Genomic DNA, 17,522 nt, shown 5'->3' with positions numbered 1-17,522 from the left:
TCTTTCCCTTAAGTCTTAAATCAGGGTGCATCTTTGTCTCTAGTGTTGGCTTTTTCTATTCATTGTTCTATTTCTTGATTTCCCCCCCTCCATGTGCTTTTTTGATTCTTTGGGGGTTTTTTTCTCCTGCTACCAAAAATATAATCAGTCCCTCCTACTTACACCTAGTAATTCACAAGGCACAGCAGTGTAGGACAAGGCACAGTGGTGTAGAACTAGGAAATTTTATCAGCCCTCTAAAAGGTAACTGGCTACCCAAGACTAGAAGGAACAATTGCACATGGGTACAGAAGCTGTGAGGCTCTACTGTTTCCTAAACGTTCTGGCAGCTGCAGTGGTTGTTTTTGCTCTTCTAATCCTCCTAGTTTTTCTTCTTGTTAATTCTTCATATTCTAGTGAATAGTACCAGCTTTCCTAAGTAGCAACAAAAGGAGAGTGACTTTATTCTGTCACTTGAACTGTTGCTTGCAGTGGTCCGGTGGGGAAAGAGAAGCATTGTTAAGTGATTGAACTTGTCAGTTTTTTTCATTTGGACTCTGGAAATTTCAAGTAGCTGCAGCAGCACTGGAGTGGGCTATTTGCAGATTTGAGAGGAAGGTACTGAATCGATTACACTTGCTTTATTCCACTTATGGTTGTCTTAAAAAAAACCAAACAACAAACTCCTATAGCCATTTAGTGAAATGTATTTTAATGCAGAACTCTGAAACAAAATCACCTGTTCATCTAAAGAGGTGTGTTTTTGATCATGAGTTCCTCAGCCTAGGACTTGTGAACGACTTCAGAGCTGTCTTAAAGACAGGGAACAACCCAGAAGTAAAGGCAGGGACAGATATTCCCTGTCTTTAAGGCTAAATTGGGTTGTTGAGGAGGGGTAAGAGCATTCTAAATTGTTGTCACAAATGGTATCTTAAAGATTGACAACCACTTTGCTGAAGCTTGGTTTGTCAGGTGCGATGGATAGCAAACTAAAGGATACATATTGTTGATAATAGAAAGAGACTTAAGAGTTTCATCGCTGGAAAATAGACTAATTTTAATATGCTTTTAAGGATGAAATTGGTGAAACAACAGAGTGAAACTCGCAGTAATTGATTTAATGTATGAGGTTGATTTGTCCTCAGATCCTCGCCCCCCCCCCCCCCCCCCACAACAACAACAAAATATCGGCTGAGATGGCATGAGTAGAGAGTTTACTGTAGAGATTTTCCATTTGGAGGCAGAGTATATGGGACATTTTCTCAAGGATTCTTTCTCAAATACCCACTTTAACGAAGATTTACATTTGGCCTTAATGTTCACTTACGGAGAATGGAGAAAATCCTCTTTTTTTGAGAGAGAGCTATATGTGAACTTCATTGCAAGATGCTGTTAACAGGAGCAACTTTGATAATGTTACATGAATATAAAGAAGTAGTATTTGTTCTTCATAAAATCAGGTTATGATAAAATGTTTTACAAGTTTATAATTTTAAAGTAAGCAAAAATAAACATTCCTATAAAACTAATAATTCAGCTGCTTCTTACACCAGCTCTGGTACGAGCAGATAAATTTAAACACATTTTTCCCCAAATCAGAACAAATGTTATATAGTGCCTTTATGACAATTTGTACATAAAAGTATACTAACATGCATTTGTTACAAAGGAGTAATATTCAAATTTTAAGGTGAAAAAGGTTGGTTTACAATAGCTTTTAGGCTAAAGTTCATAAATGTGATTTAAGTCTACAAGGATGGGTATTTTGAAACCATCCTACATTTAAATGTAACAGTATATGGAGTTCCAAAACAATTTGGTGAAGTAGCTGTGTAAGTCATGATTCAAAATCGAACTCCCCTCACTATACTCTTGTTTTAGTGCTGGCAGGCTCTGTCTGCCTCTTTCTGAGCATGGAGCACAACCCCAACCTGGCCTGGTAGCAGTGATGGGTGGACCTGGACAGGACTCAGCTGGAGTTGCTGCTGCTGCTGGGCTGGGTTGGAGCTGTGCTTCATGCCCAGACTGGTATGGGGACAAAGCCTGCTGTTGCTGGAGTAAGGGTAAGTGGTGGGGTGTGGGGAAATAGGTGAAGAGCCTGAGCCTGCACAAGGGAGATTTGGGGGGAGGAGGGGGTAGACAGCAGCTGCCTGGGTTGCATTTGGAGCTGCAGCAGCTGCCTGCCACTGCAATTGATTCCAGTATGAGGTTTCTTTTCCCCCCATTTAACATTGTGGGTATGTGACCTCATCTTTAAGGATTTCTCCAAATTGAGGCAGCAACTTTCTGGGCCAATCATAAGCCTGACAAAGTGGCCACCAGCCCTATTGTGGCCAGTTCCCTGCCTCCACCCTGCTACCGCTTACCCAACAGGGTTGAGCCCCACCCCTAGCCACTGATTGGTAGATATGGGTAGGGCCATGTGAAAGGCAACCCCCCTCAGCCAATTGGGAGGAGGGGGGCCACTGGGGAGCCAGCATTTTATTTTTAGTAATTTTTTTTGTTTGCGCCTGAAATTGTGGAAAATGCTATTTTTTTTTGTAGTTACTCCGAAATTGTGATTTGAGTAGGTCCCTGGCCATCTTGTGCCTGGAGGCAGACATGTTATATATGTTGTAGTATAAGAGCTGTAGATTTTAAAAATTGTTGTAGAATTAGTTACTGTTTGTGCAAAGGATTCTTCCATCATTCAGTACCTTGGCTATTTAAATGGGTGTTTTTTAGGAAGAATTGGATAGTTTTGGGGCCTTGCTAATTATTGACAGAGCTATTTGCTTTCATATTCCCAAATTCTCTTGGTTGACAGTTGATGCGTTTCTTTTGATGACAATAAGCTGTTTTCCAGTGGATATCCTTGAATTTTTAAAACTTAATTTCTTTAATAAACAAATTGAGTTCAGATGCTTTGACGCTTACACATATGCTTTGAACCAGTTGTTATTTTTTAAAAGCAAAATGATAGTTATATAGTTATCCCTAGAGAATCTATCATTAGGGATTACACTTTTCCAATGTCAGTTACCTCTAGTAATTCAGCTTGCTAGTTTAAGTAAAAACTACTTATTAGGAGTGCAGCAAAGCAAAGGAGCTAAACAATTTTGCATGATTTATACAGCATAGTTAATGTAACACTGTGAATTAATTTAAGATTAAAAATGTAACTCTCACCTTTATCATTTCTGATTTCATTTCACTTTGTGTTTTTTTTACTACTTTATTGGTTATATATTTCTCTTTTCCTGATTTCCTTTCCTCTTATTCTTTTTCATGTTCTTTTACCTGTTTACGCTCTCTTTCGTTTCATGTCCTTTCTTCCTCAAAGACTGTTCTGTACTTTTTGTTTCTGCTTCTCCACTCCAACATCAACTTGCTGACTTTCTTCTGGTTTTTCTTGCCTCTCCTGTTATATAATGTAGAGGATACTTTGGAGTATCTGTTTCATCTAGCATTGTAGGTTACTAAAGAAAAAATATGTGAGGATTATATCCAGGTCATGATTTAACTATTACCTGACTTCAAATTTTATTTAAAAAAATAAGTAACACCTATGTTGTTTTAACTTTAGTGCCAAATTCACTGGCACTGGTTGTTGTTTGTTTAGAACCTGCCAGAGCATGCAGGCCAGTTTAGATGTGGATAGGACCTTTGAAACCAGCTGGAGTGTAGATCTCAAATTTTCCCTCCGTATATACCTCAGAAATGGGATAGATGTTGGAAGATAGCTAGTGAGTGTGATAGTTGTACCTGGTGTCTTTGTCTCATTTAAGAATAATTTTTGTGCTTGTTTTTCATAACTGTAAATATATCTGTCAGCAGAACCAGGTACATTGAATCTTTTTTTAGGAAAAACTCAAAGAATTGGCCTCTTTCAAAATGACTGCCCTCCTTATTGTTTTCTTTTGTACTACAGCCAGTAGTCTGTCCTCAGTTAAACTCTGTGAAAAGCAGGTGAATGGAAAGTGGCTACTGCTTACGTTAGTAGGCTCATTTCTGTTTCGCTTTAGCAGTAATTTGGTAGTTTGCCATGAAACTCTCTGAAGTAGAACAGTGTTGTTCAGCTTCTGATGAAAACATTGCCATTCTGAAGTTTAATGGCAAATAACCATTAGCCTAAAAAAAATCATAAATGCATGAGATACAACTAAAGTGAGTTGTTATAACCAGGGATCCTGGTTTTCTCAAATTTAAAAAAAATCCCCAATTTTGCGTTAAAAAAGTAACCCCAAATCCACATTTTTCCATGATTAAAATGAAACACCCCAGATAAATGAAATACTACTAATATATATAGCTATCTGGGGTGTTTCATTTTAATCATGGAAAAATGTGGATTTGGGGTTACTTTTTTTAAAATTGGAGAAAACCCAGATCCCTGGTTATAGCTATATATGAAGTTAAAAATCTTTATTATTCTGTTACTGAGACTATTATAGGGATGTGGGAAAAAATCTGACAGTGATCCTTTTTAAAAACAAAGTTCAACTTGAACTAATTTAAAATTCTTAGTGGTAGAGAACAAACTTCAGAGTTAGTGGTGAATAAATACAATTAATGTTTTCTCTTCAGTTTAAAGCAAAGGAGCTGTGGTCTGAATGCTTTTTTCCCCCCTCTAGCTGTGAGTGTATGGCATGGGGAAGAGGTGATTTCTTAGCTGTCAGGTTCTGGCCTATATCGAATTTTAGAAATAAAACCAAAATTTCAACTTTTACTCAAGTTGGTTGGAAGTCTGCAGATCCTAGGTTACTGATGGGATGTGTGCCCCCAGTAGGCTTTTTGTACCATCTGACATGCAACCTAGAATGCCATTGTGAAGCATGCTTTTTCCTCACTTACTTCCATTGCATGTGGGTCAAGTCCCAGACGAGAAACAATGTAGCCACCCTAGGGTAGGGTCCTGAGCGCATGCCTTAATGCTGCTTTTAAACGGGCTTGTTTTTGTCTTTATTGTTATGTGCTCAAGATTGAGGTACAGTAGCTACATTGCTTTTCTTTTGGGGTTTAGCATGCATGAATTGGGGGTGAATGTCTGGGGTGTGCTCAGCCACGGATGCAGCCTAGATGAGACCAGTACTCAACCCTGCATACATATCATCCTCTAAATGGTCCAAAAGTTAGTTCTGTTTGGAGCCATGTGACAAAGACATGGAGCAGCAGGCCCTCGGGGTCCTTGTGGCTGCAGCAGGCAGAGCACCCCAACAGCGCATGGCTCCAGCCTAGTTCCAGGAGCTGCACAATGGTGGCAGGGAGTGGGCTCAGGCTGGTCCAGCTCCATTGCGCAGGACTCTACAGCAGGGGTGGGCAAAATGTGGCCCGGGGGCTGGATGTGGCCTGCCAGGCCATTCTGTCCAGCCTGCGGGGCTCCTAAAAAATTTAGAAAATTAATATTTATCTGTCCCTGGCTGTCTATCATGTGGACCTCGATGGGTTGCCAAAACTCAGTAAGCGGCCCTCGGCCCAAAATAATTGCCCGCCCCTGCTCTACAGCCTACATGCAGCTCCTGGGACTTGGTGGGAGCTGCCCACCACCAGGGTGAGCCTGTGTGATGGAGGCAGCAGCTTGGCTCTGCTCACTGCTGCCATGCACGTCTCCTGGGACTTGGCAGGGAGTGGGGCCAAGCTGGCCCAGCTCCATTGCATGGGGCTCCCTGCTGCACCACGACTTGGTGTTATTATATAAAGGGAGAGTTCAGTGGAGATCTTCCTGGGGGCCCCCCTCGGAGACGGCAATACTCATGGTTCAGGTGCGATGTTCCATAGGGCTCTGCCTCCCCTACACCTTGTCCACTCCACTTCTGGGTGGGTTCTGTTGGCACTTGTCAGGCTGCCCCCCGACGAATAGCCTTCCCATCATGAAGACTGGCAAGCTGTACGTGCGTTGCCTGGCGCCTACTTCAGCGCCTCTGAGTAGGGTGCTTCTAGTCTTGCGCCCTTCTCTCTTGTCTTTTTTTTTTTCCCTTTCAAAAGAAATAGACCCCTGGGGAGGAGAGGGGTGTGGAGTTGCCTCCTTTCCCCCAGCCTCCTACAGGGGGCTCAAATGCCTCCCCTGCTCTGCCTGTCGGTGTCGAACCAGGTGTGCTGCTCCTCCCTGCTGCAGGAGCGTCAGCGCGTCTGGCGTGCTCCCTCGCTTCCTCCACCCCCTGGGTTCCAGTGGGACTTTTAAAGGCTCAGCTTTAAACAGCCGGCGTAACATCGGCTTGCGTGGCTGTGGTTCCTGCTCTGGCTGTACTCCGGGAGGCAAGTTCCCCCTGTGGGGGTGCTGTTTGTGGGTTTTAGGGCCCGTGGGGACTGCCCTCTCCCGTTTGGGAGCCTGTGGGGGCGTCTTGCTGCCGCACTCTGCATTTCCACTTGCTCTGGCCGTGTACACCTGGCCAGTTGCAGCTTTATCCTGCCCACTGCTGCTTCTCTGTATGCTGCCTGGAGTGCTGCAGCAGGAGAAGGAACCACTGGAGACCAGGGGAGCTGTGCAGTTCTCTAGGTGGCTGCAGTGTTGGCAGCAGTGGCACTGGCAGTAACAGCCCTGCCTGGAAGCTACGTGCACTGGCTAGGGCCTGTGCTGGGGTCTTCCCATGGGTGAGGGTGGAGCACAGCATACTGCCCTGGCAGGAGTGGGTGGGACTCGGTCCCATGCACAGTGTAGCAGGGACAGCTGCAGTTTGCACTAGATAATTAGTTGGTGCCTGCCGCTGGGCCAGATGAAATAACCTGAGGGTTGTATTTTACTTGGTTTTATTAATTGTCTATGTGTGACTTACCTTGTCTTAACTAATATAAATGCTTCTCCAGTTGTATTTTTAAATGTTCTTTCATTGCATAAGTAAAAAATACTGCAGTTTTCTCCCCACATCAGTGGAACTCATCTTGACCTTCTTTCTTTCCCATTCTGAGCTCGGGCAGTCACTTTACAATATAAGTTTAAATGGGGTTGTGAAAGCAGGCATTTTTAAGAGGTCCCTGGGATGTGCTTTTGCTAATATCCAGCCTAAACTTCCCTTGCTGCAACTTGAGACTGTTGCTCCTTGTTCCGTCATCTGCCACCACTGAGAATAGTCCAGCTACATCCCCTTTGGAACCACCCTTCAGTAGGTGAAGGCTGCTATCAAATCCCCCCTCACTCTTCTCTTCTACAAACTAAATGAGCCCTCAGCCTCTCCTCACAAGTCATGTGCCCTAGCTCCCTAATCATTTTCATTTCCTTCTGGTGGACTCTCCAATTTGTCCACATCCTTTCTGTAGTGGTGGGGTCCAAAACTGTAGACCATACTCAAGGTGTGGCCTTACCAGTGCAGAATAGAGGGGCATAATTATTTCCCTTGATCTGCTGGCAACCCTCATACTAATGCAGCCCAGTATGCTGTTAGCCTTCTTGGGAACTGGGGCACACTGTTGACTCATATCCAGCTTATTGTGCACTGTAACCCCCAGATCCTTTTCTGCAGAGCTTCTGATTAGACATGTTTCAAATGCCTGGGAGGTCCCCCAGTAGCTCTGCAGTCATGTCTGGCAACTCCCTCAGCACCCTTGGATGCACTGCATCTGACCCCATGGACTTATACACATCTAGCTTTTTTACATAGTCCCTAACCTGTTTTTCCACCACTGTTGGCTGTAACCTCCCCAGACTGCTGCCTGGTGCAGTAGTCTTGGAGCTGACCTTGCCTGTGAAGACGGAGGTAAAAAAAGGCATTGAGTACTTCAGCTTTTTCCTCCTCATCTGTTACTTTGTTGCTTCCTCCATTCAGTAAGGGACCCATGCTTTCCCTCGTCTCCCTCTTATTGCTGACATACTTGTAGAAACCCTTCTTTGTTGCCCTTTACCTTCCTTGAGAGCTGCAACTCCCTTTGTGCTTTGCCTTCCTGATTTCATCCTTGAATGCTTAAACAATATTCTTATACTCCTCCCTAGTCATCTGTCCAAGCTTCCACTTCTTGTAAGCTTCCTTTTTGCTTCAGCTCTCTGAAGAATCCTCTGCTAGACCAAGGTGGTTGCCTGCCATATTTGGTATTGTTCTTGTGCATCAGGATGGTTTGTTCCTGTGCCCTCAGTGAGTTTTCTTTAAGATACAGCAAGCTCTTCTGGACTCCTTTCCCCCTCAGACTGGGCTCCCAGGGGATCCTGCTGATCAGTTCCTTTTGAGTCTGTCTGCTTTTTTGAAGTCCAGGGTCCATATTGCTCTGTTGTTCTCCTTCCTTCATTTTGTCAGGATCCTGAACTTGATCATCTCGTGGTTGCAGCTGTCCAAGTTGTCATCTACTACTACATCCCCCAACAATTCTTCTCTGTTTGTGAGCAGCAGGTCAAGAAAAGCACTACCCCCTAGTTGGTCTCTCCAACACTTGCACTGGGAAGTTGTCTCCAGTGCTCTTCAAAAACTTCCTGGATTGCTTGTGCATTGCTGTATTGCCCTCCCAGCAGGTGTCAGAATGATTTGAAGTCCCCCATGAGAACCAGAGCCTGTGATCTGGAAACTTCTGCTAGTTGTCTGAAGAAAGCCACACTTAGCTCATCCTCCTGGTCTGGTGGTCTATAGCAGACACACACCATGACATCACCCTTGTTGCTCTTCCTGTCAACAGGTGTCTCCAGTTTCATACTGGAGCTCTGAGCAATCATACAGATCTTTTACATACAGCACAACTCCTCCTCCTCTTCTCCCCTGCCTGTCCTTCCTGAACTGTTTGTACCTATCCATGACAGTGTTTCAGTCATGTGAGCTATTCCAGTCACATCCTAGTTCCTTGACTGTGTGAGCACTTGTTTCCCAGGCTCTGTGCATTCATTTACAGACCCCTAAAGTATATAGCTGATAGCTCTGCTTCCTTAGTTGATCAGATCACAGTCCCTCATATGGCATGGGATGAGGGCTTTTTGTATATCCTTGGCAAATTTCAGTTGGTAATACTTAAATATGCTGAAACTGTGTTTTGAAGCATCTTAGTGATTTAGGCTCCTAAGTTGCTTGGCATTTTTGAAAACTTTACTTAATGCTTTTATTTCTCTCTTATTTTTTCTAGTCCTTTTAAACAGTCTCTTATGAAGGGTCCTAGAAGTCCAAGAGGACTAGAGGGCATGTATTTACACTGCTACTGAGTGAATATAACTGTTAAAGGCACCTTAAATATAAGGTGAGGAATTGTTACAGTTCCATTCACATTCTAATTTTAAATGTCCCGTTCATATAAAAGAGGGTTTTTCAACCTTTTTTGAGCAGTGTACCCCCAGTGGCCGGTTGTGGGGGAGGGTGGCAGCAGCCGCACATGGAGCGGCAGTGCAGGGTGCTGGATGGCAGTGGCAGCGGCGGTTGCTGTGTGCAAACTTTTCTCTCTGTGGCTGGGCATCGCCTATTAGGCCTGCAGGGGGGCGCCACTGCTCTCACCCTGTTCCTGTGAGGCGGTGGTGGCACTCCATCCCCGCCTGCCTGCGTGTACCCCCTGGGACCTTTCAAATTATTCCCAGGGGTACGCGTACCCCCCTGGTTGACCACCCCTGATATAGAACATTTGAAACAACATTTGTACTTATTGTCAAGATATGAGAAGGCAAACATTAGGGTCTGTCCTGTTATGCTGTTGATAACTAGAAAAAAAGTTTGTTGAAGCTTTTATGTTTATAAGGGCTCAGTTGCTAGAGACTTTAGTTGGAGTTGGATATGTAAAATATCAAAGGTGGTTTTGGAGCTCTTTGTATTTCTTATAGCCTGGAAAATTATATGCCAGTAAAACAGATTGCAGCAGATATGGGATAACACTTAGTGTAAGTTACATTAAAGTAGTTAAATTCTCTGATCTGTGAAAATAATGTCTGATATGGTCTTTTCTTTTTCTTTCAGTTTTCAAATCAGTGAAAACATGGCTCACTCAAAGACGAGAACCAATGATGGAAAAATTACGTATCCTCCAGGAGTCAAAGAAATCTCTGATAAAATATCTAAAGAAGAGATGGTGAGGCGACTAAAGGTTAGTATAGAACTTTCTAGATTTTTGCAGGTTCATTGGCAGCAGAACATAAAACTTCCACATGATACATTTCATACCTTGCAAGTTTGTGCTCTTTTACTCAGCTGTGCTCTACAACAAAAGACGATTTGTTAAGTAGCTGAGGGAGCTATTTATTGGCCTTGTTCTATCTTGGTGTTCAACCACTTTCTCAGTGCAAAAATATTTAAATAAAATTAAAAGCACAAGAGAAATAAGTAGTGGGAATACAAAATAAATTAGATATTGCCATTCAAAATTTATTCCAGCTTATTTTAAAACCAAGGTGATTTTATAAAGATAGGAAGATCTTTTATAGGCAGGAAACAGGGAGATTTCCTTGGGGGTGAGATTCTTATGAAGAGGTAATGGAGTTTTTCTGGTAGTATCTTTAGAATGAATCCCTGCCCTATGTCTTAGTACTGGGCTGGTGGAATCTGCACTGTTTGGGACAGGGGTATGGTTACTTTAAAGTCTGGTTGCTTCTAAAGGTTCTTTTTGTTCTTTACTAGGAATTGGGTTGATAGATTTCCAGTATACTGCATAATGTGGTATTGCATAGAAGAGAAGCTTGATGCTTCTGTATATCAGTATTTCTTAAAATGGGGGGAAACTAATTTGTATAATCTAGAAGTCTCATCACCAGGAATTAGCATGTCTAATTTTTGGTCAATATGCAAAAACACCCCAAAATAGATGGAGACCATCTCTTTTTGCTCCCCTCCCCCCCCCCTCAGTTTTGAAACCAAAGTCAAAATGGGTGGCTAGTCCTGGTATAGTACAACTACATAAATTGCATAGGAAAGAATATACAAATAAAAATTTGCTTTTTATTTGCTTCATTTGATAGAAGATTGTCTAGTACCACATGAGTGTATTCTAGGATTAATCCTGGCTATTGGTACACTAGAATACAGCATCTATCTTAATGCTGCTGAGGACAGCGGATTGCAAATAAGAGCCAATTACTTCCTTTAAGTGCTTCTGCTGTGCCAGGTTGCTATAGGCCATTGTAATGTAAGAGTGATCAGATAAGCCAAAAAGTCTTGAGTAACACTGTTTAAACTGTACCAGTTGATACATTTGGATATCAGAGCTTTTGTGTATAAGAGAAAGATGTATAAGGAGGTAGGGAAGACTGATATAGAGCCAAAAATTTTCCTAGGAAAGCTCCAGAAAGTGCTTCCACATAAATGATGAAGATATTGGATCAGGAAGGAGTACCTCCTTATGCATTAACAGTTGATTCTTTTTTTAAAGCAACATAGGCAATTATTTATAAATGTCTTCATTAAAACTGATATGACTTGAGAAGTTGAGAATGCTTTGAAAAGTTTCAAGCAGATACTTGTATGGTGTTTACAGCAAACTGAGTGGCAGTAATTCCTGTGACATTACCTTGAAATTTGGAATCGGAAGAAATTCTAAATTTGTTTTAACACAGGAAAAAGAATTGCTGTTCCACTGGGAGGGTTTTTAGTCCTTCCACTAGGGGTGCACCAATAGAAATTTTGGGAGGTGATACTGATAGCCAATTTTTAAGGAGGCATATTGGCTGATACCAATCCGATTTTTGATACAGCTGCATTTAGCTGGTAAGTCCGTTGTGGTGAAGGGGTGAGGAAAGGGAGGGCGTGTGAGAGGGACAGATCAGTGCCCCCTGCAGTGAGGGAGGGAGTGGGGCTGGGGCGCAGACGCTGGTCAGGTGGGAGGAGTGGGGCAGGGCGTGGTACAGAGCCACAGCTCATCGTGGGGGGGAGGAAAGAAGGGCAGCTTCCACTGCCATGTGCACCCTGGGAGCGCATGTTGGGGGTGGGCAGGCTGCAGCTCCGGGCTGGAGCTGGGGCTGTGCCAGGCTGTTCTTGGCGGGGGCTAGGCTTGGTGGGCAGTGGTGGTGCTGGAGGGGGGCTGCAGCTACCCCAAATTTTGCACTAGCCCCCCTATAACCTCCCCTCCCAACACTGCTGCTGCCCACCTGGTGCAGTCCCAGCTCTTCCTGATGTGTGGGTGGAAGTGGGGCTTGAGAAGGGGCTGTGCTGGAAGGGGGGCCTATGGAGAAAATAGGATGACTGCAGCCCCTATCCATAGCCCCCCTCCCAGCACCACTGACTGCCCTGAGCCCAGTGCCTGGCACAGCCCCGGCTCCAGTCCATCCCGCCCTGCACAGATCCATAGGGCACACGTCCCCCACATCCCCTGGATGAGCAGCGGCTCTGTCCTGCACCCTGCCCCACCCCAGCTGGACAGTGCCTGCCCCAGTCCTTGCTCCATTCCCTCCCTCACTGTGGGGGGTGTTGATTTGCCCCCCCCATGCCCTTCCCCTCCCCCCTCCCCTTCCACTGCAATGGACTTATTAGCTGCACAAAGCTCTCCAAGCTGCTGGGCTGTGCACTTCACTGCCTGCATGCTGTGCTGCGGCTGTGTGCATGCATAGGCATTAATCGGTCAAATTATTGGCCACGTTGGGCCGATTTCTGATGCAGCCCATTTTCTTTATATCAGTGCCAGTCCGATATCGGACCAACGTATCGGTGCACCTCTGCCTTCCACATCTCAGTAGACTAGGAGATGTGGTCCGCATCCCAGTTCTTTATCTAAATGGACTTTGCTGTACTTTTTAAACCTATTTCTTTGGGTTCTTCCACTATAGAAAGGGAGAACAGTTGACACCCTTTCAAATATTCACTCTCTTTTAATCTCCCTTTCTACAGACTAAGTATACCTAGTTCTCTCAACCTTCCTTCATATATGTCGCATTCCATTCCTGTATCCTTTGTCACTCTCTTTTGGATTCTGTCCAGTTGCTCTGTGTTTTCCTTCTTAAAATGTTTCTCAGAACTGGAAACAATACGAGGGCTAAGGTGTAACCAGCTCTGAGAAGATGACCTCCTGCATTTTGCAGCTGCCTTTCATTGCTGCCTCATGTTGACTTTTGTAATCCACCATAAACCCCAGGTCCTTCTTGGCAGTGCATTGGCAGTGCCAATGCATTTATCCCCCATTCTGTATTTTTGCATTTTTTGTTTTCTTCCCTCAGTGTGCTATCTTAAGATCATAGGAAAATAGGGCTGAAAGGGACCTCGCAAGATCATCTATTCCAGTTCCCTGCTCAGGGCATGATCATCCCCACCTAAACCATACCAGCCAAATATCTGTCCAGCCTGCTCTTGGAAGTTCCCAAGAATAGAGAGTTCAGGATTTCTCTACTTATCCTGTTCCAATGCTTGACCTCCCTCATAGCCAGAAAGTTCCTTCTAGTCTCCAACCATAACTTCCTCTGCTACATCTTCAGGTCATTGCTCCTAGTTGTATCCCCTACAGCCACAGAGAAAAACCTCTCTCTACCCCAGGGATGGGCAAAATGACAGATCCAGCTGGCAGTCAGACTCCATTTCCCAGCAGCCCCTGTCTGCATGGCTACTGGCCAGTCTCCATGGAGATCCCGGGAATGAGGGGCCACAGAACAGGGGATCTGGTCCATGCTGTCATGGCTTTGCACTCCTGGGGCCTCCATGGAGGGTGTGTGGCAAGGCACGCAGCTGGGTGGGGAGCTGCTTCGGGGCTGAGATCTTGGAGCAGTGACAGCACAGAGCCAGGGCAGAACTGTGATCTGCTTCCTGCATGCCCCTGCCCGTGGATCATGGCCCTGCCCTGGCTCCACGCTGTATTTGCCCCAAGATCCCGGGGTCTTACTTCTACTTATGGCTCCATCCTAGCTGCCTGGCTCCTCGTCCTGCCTGCATGGGTCTTGCCCCTGGCAATAAGTGCGAGGCAGATGGGCTGGGGTGCCTGGGCAGGGGGACTGGGTCCAGTGGCAGCAGCCAGAAGGAGCTGCTGCCAAGGGGCTGTTGGGAAATGGAGTCTGCCGCAGGTCATACTTTGCCTGTACCTGTTCTGCCCCCTCTGAAATTGCCCTTCAGGTATTTGAAGATTATTAAATCTCCCCTCAGCCTTCTCTTCTCCACACTAAACAACTGCTAGTACTTTCAGCCTTTCCTCATAGGTCTCTACACCCGTGTCAAAAAGTTGTCCCCAGCATGCTCCAGGAATTTGCTGGACTGCTTGTGCACTGCTGTGCTTCCCTCCCAGTAGATGTCCTGACAATTTAAAGTCCCTCATGAGAACCAAATCCTGCAAATTGGAAGCTTTTTTTAAACGGGCAGAAGGCCTCATCCACTTATTCCTTCTAGTCGACTGGCCTGTAGCTAGCACCCACCATGACACCCCCATCTGCTGCTCTCCCCTCTTGCATTTACCCAGAGACCTTCAGCCGGTCCACAGCGAGTTGCCAGGAAAGAAAGAAATATATTTTCAAAAGTATAACATTGATATGTCATAGCGCCACAGTTCGTATGTTCCAACGCTCCAGGTGATGTCACGTCGTGCGAGGTGAGGAAAGAGAAAGAAACAGCCAGTCATGCATTTGTGTAACGCTGTTACACGCAGTTGCTGCCACCGGCTGAACCGGGCACCGTGGGCCGCTGGAAAAAAAATTGCCGGTCCGCGACATGAGATAGTTTGAAAAGCACTGGTCTAGAGGAGGGAACCACCACCTGTCACTAACTCTTGGCAGCAGTGGTCGCGATCATTGCATCTCTCTCGGTTCATGGCTTGGCCTCTTACATTTCCTTGCATTTAATTTTGTCTGTAGTCCAGTTCCCATGTTTACTATGATCCTTCTTGATTTACTAATCCTGTCCTTCTGTCTGGAACCCCTCCCAACTTCTGAACTTTGCAAGCTAGATCAGGAAAGATCAGCCCATCCCCATGTGTTTATAAATTGATGTTTTTTATAAATTTTTTTCTGGTAATTTCCCAGATATTGAAGTGATTGAAAGTACTGATTGTCTTGTTTGTTCCCCAGGTCCTATTTTCTCTCTCTCTCTTCTCCCCCCCCCCCCCCCTTTTTTTTTTAACTGGGCATTTTGTTAGCCCTTCTTCAGTCTTCTAGACCTTACTTATCCATGACTGCAAATATTATTGTCAGTCAATTTCTTCAGCTGGCTATTTCAGCACCCTAGAATTAATTTCAGCAAGTCCTGCTGACCTGAATTCATTCACAGTGACCAAAAGATTTCTGACATACTCCTTACTTATCATCTGCAGCTTTCCTTGATTGATATTTATTTATTTATTTATTTATTTATTTTACTTGTCTGGTGACCATTTAATTTTTTTGTGAAGGCGGAGGTAAATTGGTTATTGAGAAGCTCTGCTTTCATAGCATCTTCCTTCAATACCTCACCCTTGCTAGTTAGCTTGTGCCCAGAGTTTCCTTGGTTTGTCTTTTCTGACATTTTATAGAAACTCTTTTTGTTGTCTTTAGTACCTCCTGCTTGTTGTCTTTTTTTTTTCTAAACTTTTGCCTTCATGGGTTTATCCTTACATGTTCTTGCTATTCCTTGGTGTGTAATTCCTTAGTGATTTCCCTTTCCAGTGCCTTCATTGTTTTCTTGGTTTTTTTGAGGTGGCTAAGAAACTTTCTGTAGCCGCACTAGTCTCCTGCAGTCCTTTCTTTCCACTGCGTTGGACCAGCTGGTTGTTGAGCCTACAATACTTTTAGGAACTAGCAGCTGTCCTGGACCTCTTCATCCTTTAATCAGTCTATCCATGGGATCTTACTTACTGTTTCTTTTGAGTTGGTTGAAATCTGACCTTTATGAAATTCGGTGTCCTTGTTTTGCTTTCCTCATGCCTTCTGTCTCAGAATCATGAAATCTGTCATAACATGATCTCTTCCTCCCAAGGTTTTGGTTACCTTTGTGTTTCCAACCAGTTCTTCCTTACTGGTGAGGACAAGATCTGAGAGACTTTACTCTGTAGCTACACCCTCAGTTTTCTGAAACAAAGTTTTCTCTACACAGATAAGAACTTCCTGGACATTACATATTCTGGTTTTTCTAGCACTTTTTCTTAGTATACTTCCCAACAACCTTTGTTTCTGTAACTTCCACATTTTTCCTGGAAGATATGCATCTGGTATACCCATTTTAGATGACGTGGTTGTTATGCATTTTTTTAAAACGTGTGATGTTGGAATGCAGGTGAAAAGATGGTTTTAGCTCTAGAAGCTTTTCAGTCGCAGGTAAAAATGTCAATTTCATCTGTCTTTTGAGTACTTCTTCATGCTGATACTATTAAATTTGGCATATTTTTGCATAATATTTAGTCTGTTCTTTAGAGAGAACCAAGTCCTTGAATAGCAAAAGAATTTTGGGTCAGGACTGATGAAAGTTCACACATGTATGAGAAGAAATTTGTATGATGCACTTAAAAGAGTTTTATATAACATTACATTATTATTTCCCAAACTTTATGGACATTTAGCATTCATGCAAATGAGGAATTAATTTGTTGCTTACTTCGAGGTTTTCTAATTCAAATTAAGCAGTATTTAAACATTTACAAGTGGTAGAGGCTTTTTTTTTTTTTTAAATACAGAACAGGAAGAAAGGCTGCTTGCAGATGTAAAAAAAAATCAAAAACAAAACCACCAACAAAAAACCCCAAACAAAATGCGAAAGACCTGGCACTTCAAACTGTGCTCCCGCACCAAGCCCAATGCATGCTCAGAAGAGACAGTACGTTAATTGGGCCTGGCTTGCCCAATATCTGTATAGATCAGGTGCTTCAATGTTGGGCTTTTTGGCACTGTTATCTAATAGCTGATTGAATCAGTTTTAGTTAAAAGCGCCAAAAAGCCCCACTGCACTTGATTTATGCAGACACTATGGAGCCAGATCCAAGTAACATGCTGCTGCTTCTGGTAAAGCACTTTTTTTTCCCCCCCTTTAAATGTCTGCATGCAGCCAGAAACTCAAGCTAATTTCCAAAATAAACATGAAACATTCTTTTACCTCATAATTCTTCTGAAGCATTAATAATTGTTCATTAGCATATTAGTAGGTTATAGAAACCTAATAAACATCGGTAAGGAGAACAGTTCCTCAGCATTTGAATGGTGTTCATTAATGGTGTGGAAGGGTACTATGAAAAGCTAAGCAACTGGTCTTTTCTTGGCTAAGTGGGGAGGATTCTTTTGTTTCAGTGGACATTTTTTAGGTAAATAAAAGTAAAAACAAAAGCTAATAATTTTATTGAGAGAGCCTAATGTACTTTAAGAAGTTCAGTAACTCTTGGAGCCATTCAGGCTTTAAAGAAATGTGTCCAGGTAAACAGGATGGTTTAATATCTAGCCCATCATGAAAGACTTTAGATTTTACCATGTCTGAAAATAAGGCAATGGTAAAATGTATATTTTTTGAGGGATTTTACTGGAAGGTTCATAGTATAGCACTTATTAATTTTCATATTCTTTTTTTTAATGCCTGATGCTGTGCTGTTTAAATTTAGTATGCATTTTGATGCAGGATCAAATCTTAATGCTATTTGATTGGAATGATTGTTGTACTTATTAAAATAGCTACATCCCTGTTTAAACAAGACATGCTTAATTACTTTGATGTTTCTATTTAAATATACTCCACTAAACAAACTCCTTTCCATGAAAAATTAGTACTGGAATTATTTTCTATATCGGGGGGGGGGGGGGGGGAGGGATGGTTTTTGGT

At 43.5% G+C, this 17,522-nt stretch overlaps 1 protein-coding gene across 7 annotated transcripts in view; it reads left to right on the top strand.

Annotated features, from left to right (window-relative positions):
- Nucleotides 1-17,522, top strand: part of PDS5B (PDS5 cohesin associated factor B) — a 192,364-nt gene that overhangs the window by 44,182 nt on the left and 130,660 nt on the right. For 2 of the 7 annotated variants that reach the window (XM_025207095.1, XM_006026187.3), the window contains exons 1-2: nt 8,990-9,102; nt 9,807-9,933. In XM_025207095.1, coding sequence (XP_025062880.1) covers nt 9,826-9,933 — 108 coding nt within the window. In that variant the 5' untranslated portion in view covers nt 8,990-9,102; nt 9,807-9,825. Of the gene's footprint in view, nt 1-8,989; nt 9,103-9,806; nt 9,934-17,522 lie in introns of those variants that run through there. The other 5 variants (XR_003094658.1, XM_025207097.1, XM_025207096.1 and 2 more) reach the window with 5 other exon arrangements.

This window comes from Alligator sinensis, unplaced genomic scaffold (genome assembly GCF_000455745.1).
Source record: "Alligator sinensis unplaced genomic scaffold, ASM45574v1 scaffold406_1, whole genome shotgun sequence".
Lineage (NCBI taxonomy): Eukaryota > Metazoa > Chordata > Crocodylia > Alligatoridae > Alligator > Alligator sinensis.
The sequence above is the reverse complement of the archived record's forward strand: the minus strand, read 5'-3'. Positions and strand labels throughout refer to the sequence as shown.